The sequence below is a fragment of the Lissotriton helveticus genome, chromosome 9 (assembly GCF_964261635.1).
Source record: "Lissotriton helveticus chromosome 9, aLisHel1.1, whole genome shotgun sequence".
In the NCBI taxonomy this organism is placed as follows: Eukaryota; Metazoa; Chordata; class Amphibia; order Caudata; family Salamandridae; genus Lissotriton; species Lissotriton helveticus.
This window is the reverse complement of record NC_136070.1, coordinates 1,066,589,414-1,066,606,657: the sequence shown is the minus strand read 5'-3', so window position 1 is coordinate 1,066,606,657 and position 17,244 is coordinate 1,066,589,414. Positions and strand designations below refer to the sequence as shown.

The 17,244-nt window shown below is 43.8% G+C and overlaps 1 protein-coding gene across 1 annotated transcript in view; it reads right to left on the bottom strand.

Annotated features, from left to right (window-relative positions):
• Nucleotides 1-873: 873 nt before the first annotated feature.
• LOC144782208 (haloacid dehalogenase-like hydrolase domain-containing 5) overlaps nt 874-17,244 on the bottom strand; it is a 102,625-nt gene continuing 86,254 nt past the window's right edge. Inside the window, exons 7-8 of the mRNA XM_078661432.1 lie at nt 12,373-12,561; nt 874-1,830 (exon numbers count right to left, since the gene is read on the bottom strand). Of these exons, the coding sequence (XP_078517558.1) occupies nt 1,422-1,830; nt 12,373-12,561 (598 nt within the window). The 3' untranslated portion in view covers nt 874-1,421. The remainder of the gene's footprint in view (nt 1,831-12,372; nt 12,562-17,244) is intronic.

Below are 17,244 nucleotides of genomic sequence, written 5' to 3'. Positions count from 1 at the left end.
AGGTATCATTTTGAACTAAAAAGAGAAATATTGGTTGAAATTGGTGCTGAACCTTGTGTATTGTAAGTTATTTAAGGAGTTTTTCTCCATCTGAAAGTTGAAAGGGACATTTTTCTGGTTCGGCGCAACAAGCATATATAAAAAATGTTTTTGCCACAGTAAAGTGGTGGGTGCGGTAATTTGTTGCCTCAAGCTCTGATTTTATATAAGTTAGTTACACAGTTTAGGCAAGTGTTTGAAATAACAATTGATCTAATCAGAAATTAACCGGTTCAGTTGATTAACCCATTCAGTCTATGTGAAGCATGTGGCTTACTTAAACAAGATAAGCCTTGTAAGCTAAATACTTTAAAAAAAATCAAACACTGTGAAACAAAAATTACAGATAGCTTCATGGCAGCTGAACATTCTAAAAAAGGTAAACATTCGACCTAAGAAGAAAATGTCAAGGGTTTAGACACTACAAAGAAAGCAGCTGAAACGAATACACAGATAAGTGACTGCAACACTTAAAGACCATTCTTTGCATGATGACAGGTATCTTTGTGCAGCGTGTTTCAAAACTCTATTGGAAATCTCTTCACACATAGGTTCAATAAAATGTTAGCCAATTTCCCATTTTCTTCTGTAATCCCATGCACTTGCATTGAAATAAATTCTGAAGGTGCGGTCAGACACGGATTCTGGTGCGTTTGATAGGTTGATTTTTCAGATAAAAGGGAAGACATTGGTTTTAGAGTTAGAAAGATGGAATTTCCTGCCTTAACAAATTGTACCACATACTCCAGACTTCCAGGACTTTAGTTCACATAGGAAAGGCCTTAAATATGCAAGCATACCTAATTGTTTGACAACAACTGTCTGAAGTGAGTGTAATGGGCAGGTTTATTTTTATTGGAAAATACCAATACCCCCTGCAGTTTCGTTTAGCATTTAACACAAAACTGTGGTTCTGTTTGAATTCTGCTTTTGAAATGTATATGTTTCCTAATGTGTACTTTATCGTCAACCAAAAACCACCAAACACACACACACACACACACGGCATATCAAGAGGTCATGTAGGTTAGTAAAAAATAAAACAGATCGAACGTAAACATAAAAAAGAAAGCACTGGACTACCAACAAAAAAAGCTTCCACTTACCAGCCACAAAATCATAATGAGTAGACATTAAGACAGTGGTAACTTAAGGACAGCCTAATAATACAGTTAAAAGGGACCACCAGCTATAAAAGAATAATAAAATTGAATATATTCTAGGGATTGTTCAAATAATTTTCCTTAATAAAAAAAGGGAGTTATCTGGCAGTAAAGTGCTGTTAAAAATAAAGGGATTAATAGGGTAGAACCTGTTTGGGGGAGGTTCAAATTCAATTAAATAGATCTAAAATAAGCTATATGTGTGCGGCTTTCCAATTCCTAAGAAGTCCTGTTGTTTTTCTGTGCAAAGTTCTCCAGCTGGAATATCAACTCCACAGCAGCATCAACATCTTGCACAATATGATCAGGTTCCACCAATCCAGGATCGAACCTGAAATCTCTATGTCCATGAAACACGGTCTCGGTGATGCATTCCCTAGTATCGCATGGCACCTCTGTGTGGGGATTGTAGATTCCAGTACACACTAGAACCGAACGACAGCTGGTGGCAGTAGAAGAGGAGAGTTCACCTTCCCAGCCATTGCTGGATTCCACATCTTGAGACACGGTGGAGGCTCTTGTGCCAGCTGCAGCCTGGATGCGCGCCTGGGTTCCTTTTCTGGAGTTCTTCTCTTCAAGGTATCGGTTATACAGGTTTGCACCATAGATGTCAGTCATTAGATTGTCCCTGTGAAGAAAAAAAAAACACCTTCTTTATAAAGAAAATACAGTTCACTGTGTGATGAACAGCAAAGCACAACTTTTAGCAAATAAATAACAAAAGTGGTAAAAAGCATTGACCAGATCTTTAGAAATGGAAGACAGAACTATAGAATAATCTATTGGAGCAATTTTAAGGTTAGATTTATTACAAATCGTTTCAGATTTTGTCCTAATCTAGACAGTTGATGTCTGTTTTGAGGTCATGATGGAGGTGCAGTTTTTTTTTTGTTTTTTTTAAACAAACTCACATGACGGCAGGCTGGTATTATGGTAAAGAACACAGTAGATGGAATGCTGTAGACGATGTGTGTGTATTTAAATATTTGATCGGTTTCTCTTCTTAAGTCCCTCTAAAACCTCTAGCTCTTCTATCAAACACATTTAGAAATGTTTGCCTCATGAATGGTTTGCCACATTTTAAATAAACTACTGTAATAAAAAACAAAACTATTGTTTTCTGTATGCAATACATCGAAGATAATTTCATGTGTGATGTTTCGCTATACTTTTGAGCTATAAAGTACTTGATAGGAGGTGGAAGAATGCATTAACCAGCCAACAGTAGGAGGTGTAAGAAAATATTCCTCTGCAAGGGGCCAAAGCCCAACTAGACATTATTGCTCATTCACAGCTTTATCTAGTAATTTTCCAGGGCTGATTTTACCTTCCAATACAACGCTGCCAAGTGGACAACCCTGGAACGTTTGTAAAAAGTAAAAAACATGCATGTGCTTTTCTCCCTAGTGACCTGACCCGATCCCTGTCTTTGATACAACTCCTGCCAAACTCTTGGAAAATACTAGGACAAACAGAACAGTAGCTGTGAAGACGAGAGAGAAGTTTGCAATTAAAGTGGCAAAGGATTAAGAACACAGAATGTACACGTCCAATATTTCCAAAGGGATTGTTTCAAAGCAGGAAGCAGACAGGAGAAGGCCTACGGTCAGCATAGACCATACAAGCCTTCTGGAGCTCTACATAACCTATGCACCGGCCCTGGATAGTTTGTACGGAAATGTAACACTTGCAGGGTAGCGCATCCCCGATATCTTCCTGGCAGATTCTATGGATGGGTGCATGCTCTGATCATAAAAGCCTTCAAATGGTCTTGCATTAGAAAGCCCCCCTGGGAGAGGGAGAGAGGGAGGGAGAGGGGGAGAGAGGGGGAGAGAGAGAGAGGGAGAGAGAGAGGGAGAGAGGGAGAGAGAGAGAGAGAGAGAGAGGGGGAGAGAAGGGGAGAGGGGGAGAGAGAGGGGGAGAGAGGGGGGGAGAGGGGGAGAGAGGGGGAGAGAGGGGGAGAGAGGGGGAGAAAGGGGGGAGAGGGGGGAGAGGGGGGAGAGTGGGGGGGGAGAGGGGGGGGAGAGGGGGGAGGGGGAGGGAGAGGGAGAGAGAGATATATATATATTATATATATACACACAAAGTTTGACCCTGGTTGGCGCTGGCGCTCCTCATTAGGTGCGGTGCAGTACTTTTTCGGCAGAGCGCAGCCGATATATTTTCATCAAAACATCCAAACCTCAGATTGGAAAAATAGGTACGCACTCACTCGTGTAGTTTAGAAATTTCAGCAACTTTAATTCAGACGCTTGTCTTGCCCAACGCGTTTCGCCTTACCACAAGGCTTGATCACGGGATGCCGAGCAATGACAAACAGACTTCTTTTATTTTCAGCCCACTTTCACTTCCTGTTTTGAAATCAGTGCATTGTGGATATTGTGGTTCGTGACTGTTTTTTTCAATAAAAGCTTTATCGCATTTGTTTCTCTGTGTTGTAAGTGCTCAGTGTGTTAATAGGGAAAACTTAAAATATATATACATGCAATTTTTAACGTTAAATGATATATTTGCACCAATCACAATCTAGCAGTTATCTTCTCTCTAGTGAGCGATATTAAACTGCATAAACCTGCATGTTATTTTATTTACAGTTTCAACATTTTTGTCCATCTGAATTTTTTGTCTCTTTATTTTATTTCTTAGCTCCCATCGTGAGCTTATTTTCAGTTTAACAGGTGGGAGTATTTTTGTCTCCTTGATGTTCTCCTGTGTTTACTCTTCAGTGAGTCACTTCATGATTCAGGGATTTAAACATTCTTCAAAGTGATGGTTAGAGATGGAGATAAAGTTCTTCGTTCTGATTCCGTCCTCTCGGGTCCAGGGTTCTAAAAGTCAGGCTGTGCTTGGATTCTTTTTGTCGCAAGATTTTAATCCGATCTCCTCCTCTTTCCGATACAGGTATTTGTTCCAGTGCACAGTATCTCAGCGTTTCCCAGTTACCTTCGTGGTATTTCTCCATATGTTTCGCAACTGCATTTGTGCGGTCCTTATACACTTAGTGCAGAGAACAAGAAACTCAACAACATAATCAGAAGACATTGTTTGTCATTGCTCGGCATCCCGTGATCAAGCCTTGTGGTAAGGCGAAACGCGCTGGGCGAGACAAGTGTCCGAATTAAAGTCGCTGAAATTTCTAAACTACACAAGTGAGTGCGTACTTATTTTTCCAATCTGAGGATTGGATGTTTTGATATATATATATTACGCTCAAAGAACTTCTCCGTGATGTAAAAGAAGAGAGCAGCACTCAGGAGAATTACTAGCAGCGTGCAGTTTATTTAGCACAGACAAACGTTTCGGCAAAAAGCCTTCGTCGGTGTCACAACCCATAATTCAAAACACACCTTAAATACAATCATGTGGTTAATCATAAACACCAACAAGGGACTAAACCCTCAGCAATACCATATATATATACGCACAAACCTCCTTCCCAAAAAAAAGAGACAGATTCCCAGGAGGAACAGGTAGGAGACGCTTGTTTATTGGTTTATTTGCGAATGCATTTCGGCAGCTCGACTGCCTTCCTCAGCGCCCAAAGCGTACCGTGAGTGAAATGACACGCTGCCTGTAGGTCCCTCATTGATAGGCTTGCTAGTGCAAGATGGCTCCGCCCTTCTGATGAAGTCCTCGCACCTGTGAGCAGTCCCGAGTGTGGCGCAGGACTGCGGGTCCCAGAATGCAACTCAATAGGTGTTTGGAACCTTATATATATATATATATATATATATATATATATATATATATATTATGGTGGTCAAGGTGTAACTTTTCCATATATTTTTAGTCATCTAGTGCAACGTTTCTGCTGGTCTTTTCAAGAGTGTAAATGACAATGTAAATAAAAACCTCACAAGGAACAGGAAGTATGCCAGACTTGGTGGTGTTAAGGTATTACGGTTCATATGGCTGCGCTGACTGCCTACAGGAAATGCCCTTCACAGACTTCCTTCTTTCAGATCCCTGTGATCAAAGATTTTTTGGAAGGCTTGAAGAAAGTGTTCCCTCCTGTCCGGCTTCCTTCGCCTTCATGGGAATTGAATGTGGTGCTGTCCAGACTAATGAAGGAGCCTTTTGAACCCATTCATAAGGCTTCGTTGCAGCACCTGTCCTGGAAGGCGGCGTTCCTCGTGGCCATTACATCGGCCCGCAGGGTGAGTGAAATTCAGGCGTTGTGTTGCCAAGAACCTTATACTGTATTTCATGCTGCTAAGGTTGTTATGCGTACTCACCCTAAATTTCTTCCAAAAGTTATATCTGACTTTCATGTTAACCAGACCATAACTTTACCTACGTTTTTTCAGAATCCTTCCTCTCCAGCGGAACGGTCCCTGCATTCCCTGGATGTTAGGAGGGTGTTGACATTTTATCTGGATAAAACCAAGGATATTCGTAGGTCAGACCAATTGTTTATCAATTATGGATCAGTGAGGACCGGTCTTGCTACCTCTAAACAGTCCATCTCGAGGTGGATTGTGTCCTGTATACAATTGTGTTACCAAAAAGCTAATAAGACCTTAGGGGGTAAACCTAAGGCTCATTCCACCAGGGGCAAAGCTGCCACGACTGCTTTGCTCCGTAATGTTCCAATTGCAGAAATCTGCAAGGCGGCCACTTGGAAGTCGGTCCATACATTTGCTAAGCATTACTGCCTGGACACTGATGCCAGGGCAGACGCTAAGGTTGAACAGGCTTCGCTGCGAAATCTGTTCGCACAGTAGTGGTGTTATTTCTCTTTTCTCCACCGCCGCTTGGTGTGGGGATGGGCTTGCCATTCTATTCACTAGATTATGACTATACACAGAGATCCCCTACAACAGAAGGAGTAGTTTCTGTCCTGTAACTCCAGTTCTGTAGTAGGGGTATCTCTGTTATAGTCATAAGCGCCCACCCTCCTCCCCGGTGGAGAGAGATATTAATGTAAGGAATGCTACAGGTCTGGCATGTTACGCCTTCAAAAAGAACTGAAAGTAAAAGGGACCTGCAGTGCATTCTGGGATACTGTGAAGTTCTGGAAGGTTCTCTTAACGGCACAGTATCCTGTTCTGAGCCACATAATGGCAGCATATGGGGCTTGTCTGTCCATTTCTTCCTCTCTATCATTCCAGAGGGTTTTTGCTGTTAAAGCAAGAGAAATCTGGACAGGCTGTGCCGTTTGTGGATTTTTGGTGGAATTTTTAGTTGAAGTACTGGACAGTGTAGCCTGCGGATATAGGCTGCATTATCTGTCTTTAATTCTCTCTTAAGTGTCAGTGCAGTTCTGCATTTTTCGACACCTTAAGAGATTTTTTTTGATTGCTCCGGGGTCCACGCACATGGGCGGGACTATTCACTAGATTATGACTATACACAGAGATCCCCTACTACAGAACAGCTTTTCCAAAGTTAATACTTCGCAGTTTTTAAAATTGAATTTGAATTGGAAACTGTAACTGCAACAGTGCTCCTACCGGGATATAATCTTTTGTGCAGGGAATAACTTCACTGGGGGCACCAGGGGAAGTGAGGGTTTGGGTGGTGTACGTGCTGCAGTGCTCTAGTATTTTTGTCTGGCCCGCCTCAAAATGGAGGTTGTGGTGCGGACGAGTCGCTGGCCGTCTTGGGTGATCCCATCTGTGTCAGTCTGTGCCCATTGGGGACCAGGGATTCTGCCCCTTTTACTCAAGGTAGGATCCAATACATTTCAAGTGTATTACAAGCACTCCGTAGCCCACCAGTGACCTTCTGCTCGCACTGCCTGGACCCCAGCCGAGGACCGTGGGTGTGTCGGAATTGCGGTTGGTCCCTGTGTTTGGGACTCAATCAGGACCACACTGACAATGCCCCAACTTTGTCAGGGGGCCGGCCTAATTAACTGTTGCTCCCTTGCTTCCCACAAAAATTAGATATCTGAGCCGCTCTCCAACCACTGCCTAGATATTTTTATTCCTCACCGAAACCTGGCGGAGAGGATTCTGGACCCAATGTTGTCCATGCACTACATCCGGACTTCCATATTGAAAGGTTGGATGGGCAGGATAAAAGCAGGAGGTGAACGGGGGCTAGCAATCATTTACAGGGATTCATTGAATTGTCGCACTACACCACTTAAGATTGCTAATTGTGAGAGTATGTTCTCCCTCACTGGAATTCTCGTTTACAGACCCCCATGACCCTAGTCATAGTTATTTCAAGCAAAGCCAGAAGTAGTTTTAGGACTTGCTCTAGATAAAGGGAATTTCACTATATTAGGTGACTTTGACCTACACGTAAATGACACAAACGATAGTGTCTCAAAAGTCCTCTTACAGGATATGGCCTCTCTACATCTTTTACATCTAGTGAACAGCCCCACACATGAAAAGGGCCATACCATTGATCTGGCATTCAGTGACCTGAACACACTTCAGCCTCAGACCCCTTTCCTCGTAATCTGGTCAGACCATTTATTGATCCTTTTTAGGCTCTTGAACCTCTACCCACCTCCATCCACCACTTCGGCCAGGCGACTGGACGTCCCTTGGCACAACCTAAATGAAAGAGGGTGGGAATATGCCTTGGAAGCCCTATCACCAGACCTCTCAGTGGACATCACAAGGGCTGCCATGCAGTTCAATCAATGGATTACTTACTCACTTGATAAAGTTCTCCCAAGTAGTCTGAGGAAAGTTGCAAATCGGACACATAAACCCCCCTGGTTCATCGTTCATTTACTGTTCCTGAAAAAAGAATGCCAACGGATGGAGAGGAAGTGGAGAAAGTCCTTTGACGTTTTAAGTAAAGCAAACTATAGGAAAGCAACTAGGTTATAACAGTCCAAAATTAAAAAGTACATCCCATCTGTGCCGACAAGGGGCTACCGATCATCATTTCCTCAACTCACAAGGGACCTGGTTAGGGAACCGTTAGGTTTGGTAAAATCAGGTTTACCGCTTAGATCCAACCCCACATCGTATCCTTCAAATAGGAGCAGACTGCATCGTCTCTGTGCTGACAAAGCTGTTAAACCTCTCTCTCTTAAGTGGGGAGGTCCCGCAGCCTTGGAAGCATGCCATCGTTAGACAACTCCTGAACAAGCCCGCCCATGACCCCCCTCTTTCTGAACAACTACAGGCCCATTCCTCTGCTCCCAGGAGTCACTAAGGTCCTGGAAAAACAGGTTAACAGAAATCTCTCAGCCTTTCTGAAATCACAGGTTGTACTCCACCCTACCCAGATGGGGTTCCATCCACAACACAGCATGGAATGTGCTCAGTTGGTAGTGGTCGAAGAAAGAAGAAAACTCCTGGATCAGGGTGGCTCTGCAGCCATTATCCACCTTGACTTAAGGGCTGCCTTTGATACCGTTGACCATACAATCCTAATTCAGAGAGTCTCCAATGTAGGTGTCAAGGGCAGAGCACTGGAATGGCTTTCCTCTAACCTAAAGAATTAGACCTTTCAGGTCCTAGGTCAATCATACTATTTGACTAGTATTCCCCTCAGCTCCAGAGTGCCTCAGAGTTCCTTCCTGAGACCCACTGTCTTTAATTTGTATATGCTCCCCTTGCCAATCTGGTGCAATCATTTGGACTGTCTCTGGTGTCCTATGGAATGACATTCAGGTGGTCCTGTCTATTTCACCGGCTCAGAAGGCCAACCACCCATCCCTTACTTTACCTCGTGCTTTCAAGCAGTAGTCAGGTGGATGGCACCTGCAAACTAAAACTCAATGAAGACAAAACAGAAGTCATGGTATTGGACAATAACCCTCTGGGCAGTCTCCGGAGGTCCATTCCATACTGCCTAAGTTGGCTACCGATCCCCACAGGCCTAATAAAGAGCCTGAGAGTATGGCTGGACCTTAAACTTATGAGAGGACACCAGGCCAGATAAACCTCAGCTAGCGGTTATGGCACCTTGAGGTTACTGAGGAAAGTTTTAATCTCCTTCCTTTCTCCAGGAGAATCATGGGTCAGGCCTTGGTACTAGGACGCCTAGACTATGGCAATGCCTCATACCTCGACTCATCATCTTATGTGCTAAAGAGGTTGCAGACTGTGCAGAAAGCAGCGGCTTGACCTCTCACAGACACACCTAGATACCAGCCATCCACCAAAGCTCTCAGGGATCTCCACTGGCGTTCAGTGTGGCGCAGAGTGCAGTTTGAGTCCTTATTCATCACTCAAAGGGGGATAAATAGCAGAGGTCGCTACTACTATGCTTACTGACCTCCCCCATGCACCCAGTAGGCATCTCAGATTACTTTCTGCCCACCTATTAAGGTCCACAGGATTCAGAGGTCATGCTGGGGTCGACGATCCACATCCTTTCTGGCACCCAAGCTCTAGAACTCCCTCCCTCAGCAGCTTCATCAGCTGGAGCAATAACTCCCATTCCTTAAAGCCTTGAATACCTGGCTATTCAAGCAATAATGTCACATCCGTTATTCGGTATCTGCAAGAAGCACTGGGAGGCCTTCGGGTAGCTATGAGCTATACAAAAACTACAGAATAGAATAGATTATAATACCTAAGTGGCAGAAGAAACAATTAAACCTTTGTGCTCTCAAGCTCTTCAATGCTATATCTTTCCAATAAATCAGCACTTTTGAAAGTGCTTTTAGGCACTTCAGTGAAATCTTCGTTTCTGGTGTGCAGTTTTTTTGGAGGTCATTAATTATCAGATTTGTATATGCCACGGCCCTCATTCTTAGTCGTTACATCTCATGTTCCGGCTGTATTGTAGTAACTGTATGTGTTAAAATATATGCCACTACGCATGCCTTTACAACGCAGTCATTACAACGCTTGCGCCTTTACCAAGCATGCCTTTACCACAAAACTTTTTACCATGCGTATGCCTTTACAATGAAAATGTAAGTATTTTACAGGTAAGTATAGACCCTTTTTATATATATATATATATATAAAGGGTTTATACAAACCTGCAAAATACTTACATTTTCGCTTTAAAGGCATATGCATGGTACATATTTTTCAGGCAAGTATAAACCGTATATATCTCAATCCAGACTCAGAAACCTGGCAAGTTGATTTTCGCAAATAAATGATTTTTGTCAAACTACTGTGTGCGTCTTCTCGCCACAGGGCACCTTTGGATTGATTTACATGCGGGAGCCTGGCCGCAGAGAATTGACGCCACCACGAGTATTTTGTGGGGCCCCTGATGGGAAAAGCTTCTAGTCACATGAAGGGCACAGCAGGACAGAAGTTTACTTTCCAGCTTCCCGGGCACGGAGGCCCACTGGGGTGTGAATGAAGCCATTTTTATTGTTGCTGAATGCACGGAACCCACTGGGGTAATACGAACTCTGCCATTAAAGACTACAGGGACCAGCATGCCGTGAAACAAGCCCAGGTGTGGGTAATGAATGCAGCGCATGCGTTTAAATTCCTGAGAGCAGCATGGCCATTCACAGCAACTTTTCCTCTGATGAGGAATGTGTATGACTAGGACAATGGTGGGTGCAAACTGAAATAATCCTGATCTCCTTGAGGTCCTTGTTTTATTAGGACAAGAAGTCCAACTAATCTCACAAGTTGGACTACCAACAATGCACTGATGAACTGGAGAGTGGACAGGTCATAGCATATTGAGATACTAGGGGACTGCAGGGGCTGCAATACCACGTAGATATGCAGGGACTAATTTGCAGAACATTCCCTAGTAGGGGTGAACCCTACTTACAGTCAGTACTCATGACTTAGTGTTGTTTAAGCTCTTTGATAATGATTTCCTACCTCTTATCAAAATTTCAAAGTGCTTTGCAGACCCCCGGCACTGAAAGAAGGGTGTGGGTTATGGTGTCATCTATCCGTGTTGAGTATTAGTGTTGAGCGTGATGCCAAAGAAGTGTGTTCTCAACATGATGCATCTCAAGGTCAGTGCATTTTACACAATTGGTAGAGAGCAAAGAAGTATGTGACCTTTGCTACCAGCGTAGAACAAATCAGACAAATCAAGGTCTGGGTCCCTGGATTTACCCACCAACATCCACAAATGCTGTAATGATGGACCACTGCCATGAACTGCAATCTTTTCACAATTCAAGGAAGAGTCAGTTGCAGAGTTTGTATGGGGAGACAACGCTCAACAGCTGTAGGATAGAGTTTCAGTGACCAATGGCAACCAAACCTTGTACAGGGGTGGGATAACTTATTTTTTGGCCATCTCAAAGTAGCTCACAACTCATCACTCAAAGAGGCCAACCTATCACTGACAAAACCTCTATAGATAGCAGGGTGCCAGAAAGTTTTAAACTTGTCATGAACCTCCCAAATGCACTACATAAGTGCTGTGCATTCCTCAACTTCAGTATTACATGCACTCCTCGGGCGGGGGGGGGGGGGGGGGAAGAGACTAAATCCAGGGCTTGGTGCACTAAAAATGACCAGGTATTTAGGTCTTCTAAGATATCTCTGCAGCCTTCATGTTCTACTTCTGGAAAATCTCTTAGTCTGGGCTTTAGGCATGGAGTGATAAGACATTGAGCACTAGCAGTCACCCCTCCCATCCACGGTTCCCCTGTGAAATTTCACTGAACATTCTTGCTGTCACCATTCTTCTTTATTGTGCATGTGAGGCCCCTGGATGGACTCAGACCATTTGGTTCAAGTGCAAATGTTTGCCAATGAAATCCAGGTGCTGGATTACATTATCGGTTTGCAGCAGTGTGCACTATCATCGGATGCAACCACGTCATGCAGCCAAATGCATTCCAAAAAACTGTTCTCGCCAGTGCACCGGCAAGTTCTCCAAGAATACGTATGCATTGGAAAGAGAGAGAGAGAGAAGGAAGGCAATGCAACGCAACGCTGCAGTTCAAACCATTGTTGCACATTCCACTACTTGTGAGCCTAGACTGCTTTTGGGGGTGAAGCCTATGGCCTTCATGTACCACTGCCAGGGGGCAGCTGCTCCTTGTGGGAGAGGCCCTCCAAGACCCTCTGTGTCCCATCACTGAGTATGAGTAGCATTTTTGCCTATAACAGGTAAAGACTTAGTGAACAGGAAACAAGCAAATGATACTGTGAACAAAAAGGACTAGAAAGTAGTTGAAAGATATGCACTTCATCATCAAATAAACAACATGTGGGTAAATAGCGACTAAAGGAGGTTAGATCAATGCCTGAGGCAGCTTGGGTATTAATGCAAAGTACAGATAGTTTTCTTGTGTAATCCCTACCCAATGGCATAAAGTGTCTGAATTGGCTTCTTCCACTGTCTCTCAGCTGCCAGTGCCCGGACCAAGTACTCTGCATAGTGGTAAGTGAGTTCGCTGGGTTTACCCATTAAGGCTTCGTATTTCAGGTCCTTTCCAGTGATCTTTTTGTAAATGTTTTCGAGACACACCATAAATGTGCCATGGCCAAACCTAGAGAGAAAAAGACACACTTTAAGTCAAGCTATAGCACGTTAGTTTTAGTATAGAAGGAAAATAACAAAACTATACTAGTACTAGCTAATATATTTACAGGATTAATTTTTCATTGGTTTGCACCAGAATCCTTTTAATTCAAAACTTTTTTTGCAGTAGAACAATACATGATCAAGGAACCATAACATTGATCATTACAATAGTTTGTCATGACAGTCATCATACCTGTAGAATTGGCATGTAGAGTAATCAGTACATGAAATGCTAGGAGTACTGGTCCTCAGAAGTAAATATTGTTGCTAGCTGATGAAATTTTGAGTTACTTTGATCAAGGAGACAAAAAAAAAAATGAAGGAGAGGAATGTGAGGAAGAGAAGTCACAAGCATAGGGAGAGAGTAGAGGAACAGTTCAAGCTTTGAAAGGCACAAGCCTACTAGTCTATTTTATAAATCAAAAGGAATAAAGATTGGGTGAGACTGTGATAAGCAAGATGAGCTAGGGTAGCCAGATTCCATTAGTGAAATATTCGCTTTAAGGAGGCTTTGCCTTCTGTACGTAGAAATGGAGCTTAGACCAAAGGCCTTAGCGAAAACTGTGTTGTCTCCACAACTTATAAAGCAAATCCATGCCAACCATGTGTGTCAAAATTCAGAGCTTTTCCTTTCACACAAAATAGACTTTATGCCCAAGGTTAACAGCAGAGAGATAGCTTTAGAATGTTTAAATTTGGTATGCGGTTAAGGCACAAAGAGCTACAATAATAAAATTGGATGATTTTAGATGCGTCTTTGATTCAGGGTTATTCAAAAAATAATCATTCATCAATCATATTTCCGTTCTGTCTGGAGCGAGGCCTCTTTTTAATTCAATGGAGATGCATGTATAATCTGATATAATTATAAATTCTATTCTTGGATTTGCTGTTCTGAGAAAATATGAACTTGTAGGCAGTCTATGCTGTGAAAGGTGTTACAAGGAGGAGAGTACAAAGTATAATTCCTCCCATATGTAATATATGTTAAGTTAACTTATAATGTGCATGAATCACCCCCACGAGGGGTATCTCAGCGCCACAGTCGACCAACAAGCAAGGCAGCATTAGTGTTGGATAAGCTTGGTCTTGAGAAGCTTTCTGAAATGCAAGTGGTATATGCATTTCCGTAGTGAGTAGGTAGTTTATTCCAGTAGCAAGGGGCTAAGTAAGAGAAGGCTCTGCCATATGGAGCGGGTTTTCCTAATTCACGGCTAAGTGAGAAATTATTGGCCATCGATCTTAGAGGTCTGCCTGGCTGGTAAGGAATAAGTTTCTCTCTCTGCCAGGTATTTGGGTCCATTGTCATTTAGTGATTTATGCACTATACAGCAGATCTTGAAAGTTATTCTCTTGCATACTGGAAGCCAATAGAGAGAGTGTAAAAGGGGAGTGGAGCCTGATCTGACCGGCATATTTTGGATAAGGTGGGCCACTGTATTTTGGACTACTTGAAGTTTATCAAGTGGAGAATCATTTCCGGCGGCTAGGAGGGCATTACAATACTCCAGGCAGCTGATCACCAGGGCCTGAACTAAGGTTTTGCGCACTGAAAGTGAGAGTAGAGGAAAAACTATGCGCAGCAGATTTTATTATATGAAAGCAGGTGCGAGTGTTAGCCAATACCTGATCATTCATAGTAAGAGTCAAACCCAAGTGAACGCCCAGATTTTTTCGATAGATTTGGGGGTAGGTGAATGCCAAATCTGTTGGCCACCAATCCGGAAACCAGAGCAGTCGGGCTCTGCCGAAAAGCTTGATCTCAGGTTTGCCAGCATTGAGCTGGAGAAAGTTCTCAGCCATCCACGCCGAGATGGCTTTTGTCCCGTCTGCAAAATGTGCTTTCATAGTGAGGACGTCTCTATCAAAAGAGGTAAGAAGTTGAGTATCATCTGCATATGAAAGAGCTGTAAATCTGTAAGCTCTGATGGTTTTTGCAAGGGAGGCTACATAGATATTAAACAGTGTAGGGCTAAGACATGAACCCTGAGGCACCCCCTTGTGGAGCTCTTTGGTGTGGGATCTGAACGGATACAGATTGATGGTCTGGGTTCGATGTGATAGGAAACTCGTGAACTGCTGCAGAGCTGTGCCACGTATGCCTATCTCCTCCAGTCTTTGGTGAAATCTGGGATGAGATACTGTGTCAAAAGGGCAGAACAACTGTAGTGTTGTTTGAAGTGAGTATGCAATGGAAAATTGTGGTGAATAACCTAATTGTTCCGCCTAAATACTAAAACAGGGTGATGCGAGGTATGAGAGGTTTATTAGGGTTAGGCAGGATTTCCAGATGGATAGATATAAATACAGAGGCATAGAGATAGTCAGAGGGAAAGAGAAAGAAAAGAAGAGTGAGAACAGGAGAAAAAGACTAGATCACTTCTACCCCCAACAATGCACTGAGAGAGACAGTGTAGTCCTCGAGTGGCCAACCAGCAGAGCGAAAAACCTTGCCCGCTGAGGAACAAATTAATACACAATGTGAATTATAGCACGCCAATAATCTAATATACCAATTTCCATACCACAATCAATGTTTTAGAGAACTTACATAGAATTATAGCTAGATAACAGTGAATATTGACTATGTTTTCGCCAAGGGGCTTTGAGTGACATCAAATAGGCAATGAGAACAAATCTTGAGTTGTGTATGATCAGGACCCAGGCATGTAAAAACATCCATGTAACTCACTTTTTACTCGTATAGCAACGTTATCAGTAACATTTCCACCCTCCACAAAGACATAGTTCTTCATTCAATTCGTCTCTTGCCTTCAAAACTACCAAGCCAAGATAGTTTCATAATGCATTAATTGCAGGTTGTGAGACCTGGTATCTTTTGGTGTGTTTCACTGTCTTTTTGCTTTCTGACCTCCTGGTTTAGACTCTGTTTTTGCAGGTTTAGTGTCTCTGTGCACTTTCTCACGGTTGTTCCGTGTTAAAGTGCAAGTGCTCCTATTGTAAATTGTAATATGGATTGGTGTTTCCATGATTATCATATGTGATTTACTGGTACGTCCCTGATAAAGTGCACTGAGAGTGCCAGGACATGTAAATCAAATGCTGCTAGTGGGCTTGCAGCACTGATTTTGCCACCTACAAGAGAAGCCTTTAATAGGGTTTTCAGACCTGCCACTGCAGTGACTGTGTGAGGGTTTCACCCTCTTGTCAAGGCCTAAGCTTCCCTTTTATAACATGCTAGTCACCCCTAACGTAGGCCCAAGGTACCCCTATGGGCAGGGAGCAGTGTATGTGAGAGGCAGGACATGTACTGGGGTGTGTAACATGTCCTAATAGTAAAATACAGTGTTATTTGTTTTTCACTATTGAAAGGCTATCTGTTCCATAGGATAGAATGGGGAATACTTTGTACCATCTTACAAGTAGATCTTCTCATTGAGACAAGAGAGATAAATGGAGTTTCGTAAGCTTGAACTCAGAATGTAGAAATGCATCTTTTAGTAAACATGATTTTTATATTTTAGGTTTGATAATACAACTTTTAGAAAGTAGGCATTATCTTGCTCAGCCATCCTGTGTGCCTCTGCTGGGTTGTGGATTGACTGTCTTGCTTTTGAGTGACAGGGGCTAGGGATGTGCATTCTCTTCAGAGGCCTGGTCTGCCGTGGACAAGGAGGTCTCCATCTTTTGCCAGGAAGCTGGGCAAGAGAGGACCAAACTGGTTTGCACTAAGCACAGAAACTCTCTGCCCCAGAGAACAAAGAGAAATGCAGTATAAATATTGGGGCCCAGACCCCAGAACTTGCTTGAAATCAAGGACCCTGCTAAGAAGAAGAGCTGGAAGTACTACAAGGAGGAGTACTGCCCCGTTGATGTGTTGTTGCTTTGTTGGGTTGGCCTGCAATTTGTACTTCTGCCTTTGGCAGTGAAAGGACTGGACTGAACTTTCTTTACTTGTTGCGGAGTATCTCCAAGGGATTAGAATAGAGCTTGCCTACTGTTCACAAAGTCTCAGGGACAGCAAAGACTTCACCTACCTCAGGGTACCGTCTCTGGAACCGTGGGTTTCAGCTGCCACAGAGGGGGAAGCAGCTGACACTGACGTGGACTCCATATCCTGAAGGCACCTCAGAGGGCATCGGCGCACTTCGCCCCACAAACCTGGTCTCACCGACGACGATGACTTCCGCTGCCACCGAACCGCTGCTTGCACGCAACCTGTGGGCACTGCACTCCGCACCGCCTCGCTTCACTCCTCAGCCCTGGTCTCACCGACGACGACGCTGACTGCGACATCCGTGACCACACTGTGGTTTAGGGGCGCCGCTCTTAAGTTACACAACGCACAGCCCCGTCCCACACCACAGTCAAGGCCGGCCAACGCCAGCTCCCATCAACCGGCATTGTTGCTTGCACCCTGACCTGTCAGCACAGCCACGAGCACTGCCTCACTCCGCACCGTAACCCTTGTCTCACCGATACTGCCGGACGACCGCCACCGAGCCGCTGCCTGCACCACGACATGAAGGCACTGCACGCTGCACCGCTACACTTCATATCGCAACTGCGGCTGTTGTCGCGGTCGGCCCACACCGATGCGGTCGGCGGAACTAAAGGTCCTGCTTACGAGTCTGCTGAAACTAAAGCTGGTCCGCACTGATACGGTTGACCGGAACAGTTGGATAGT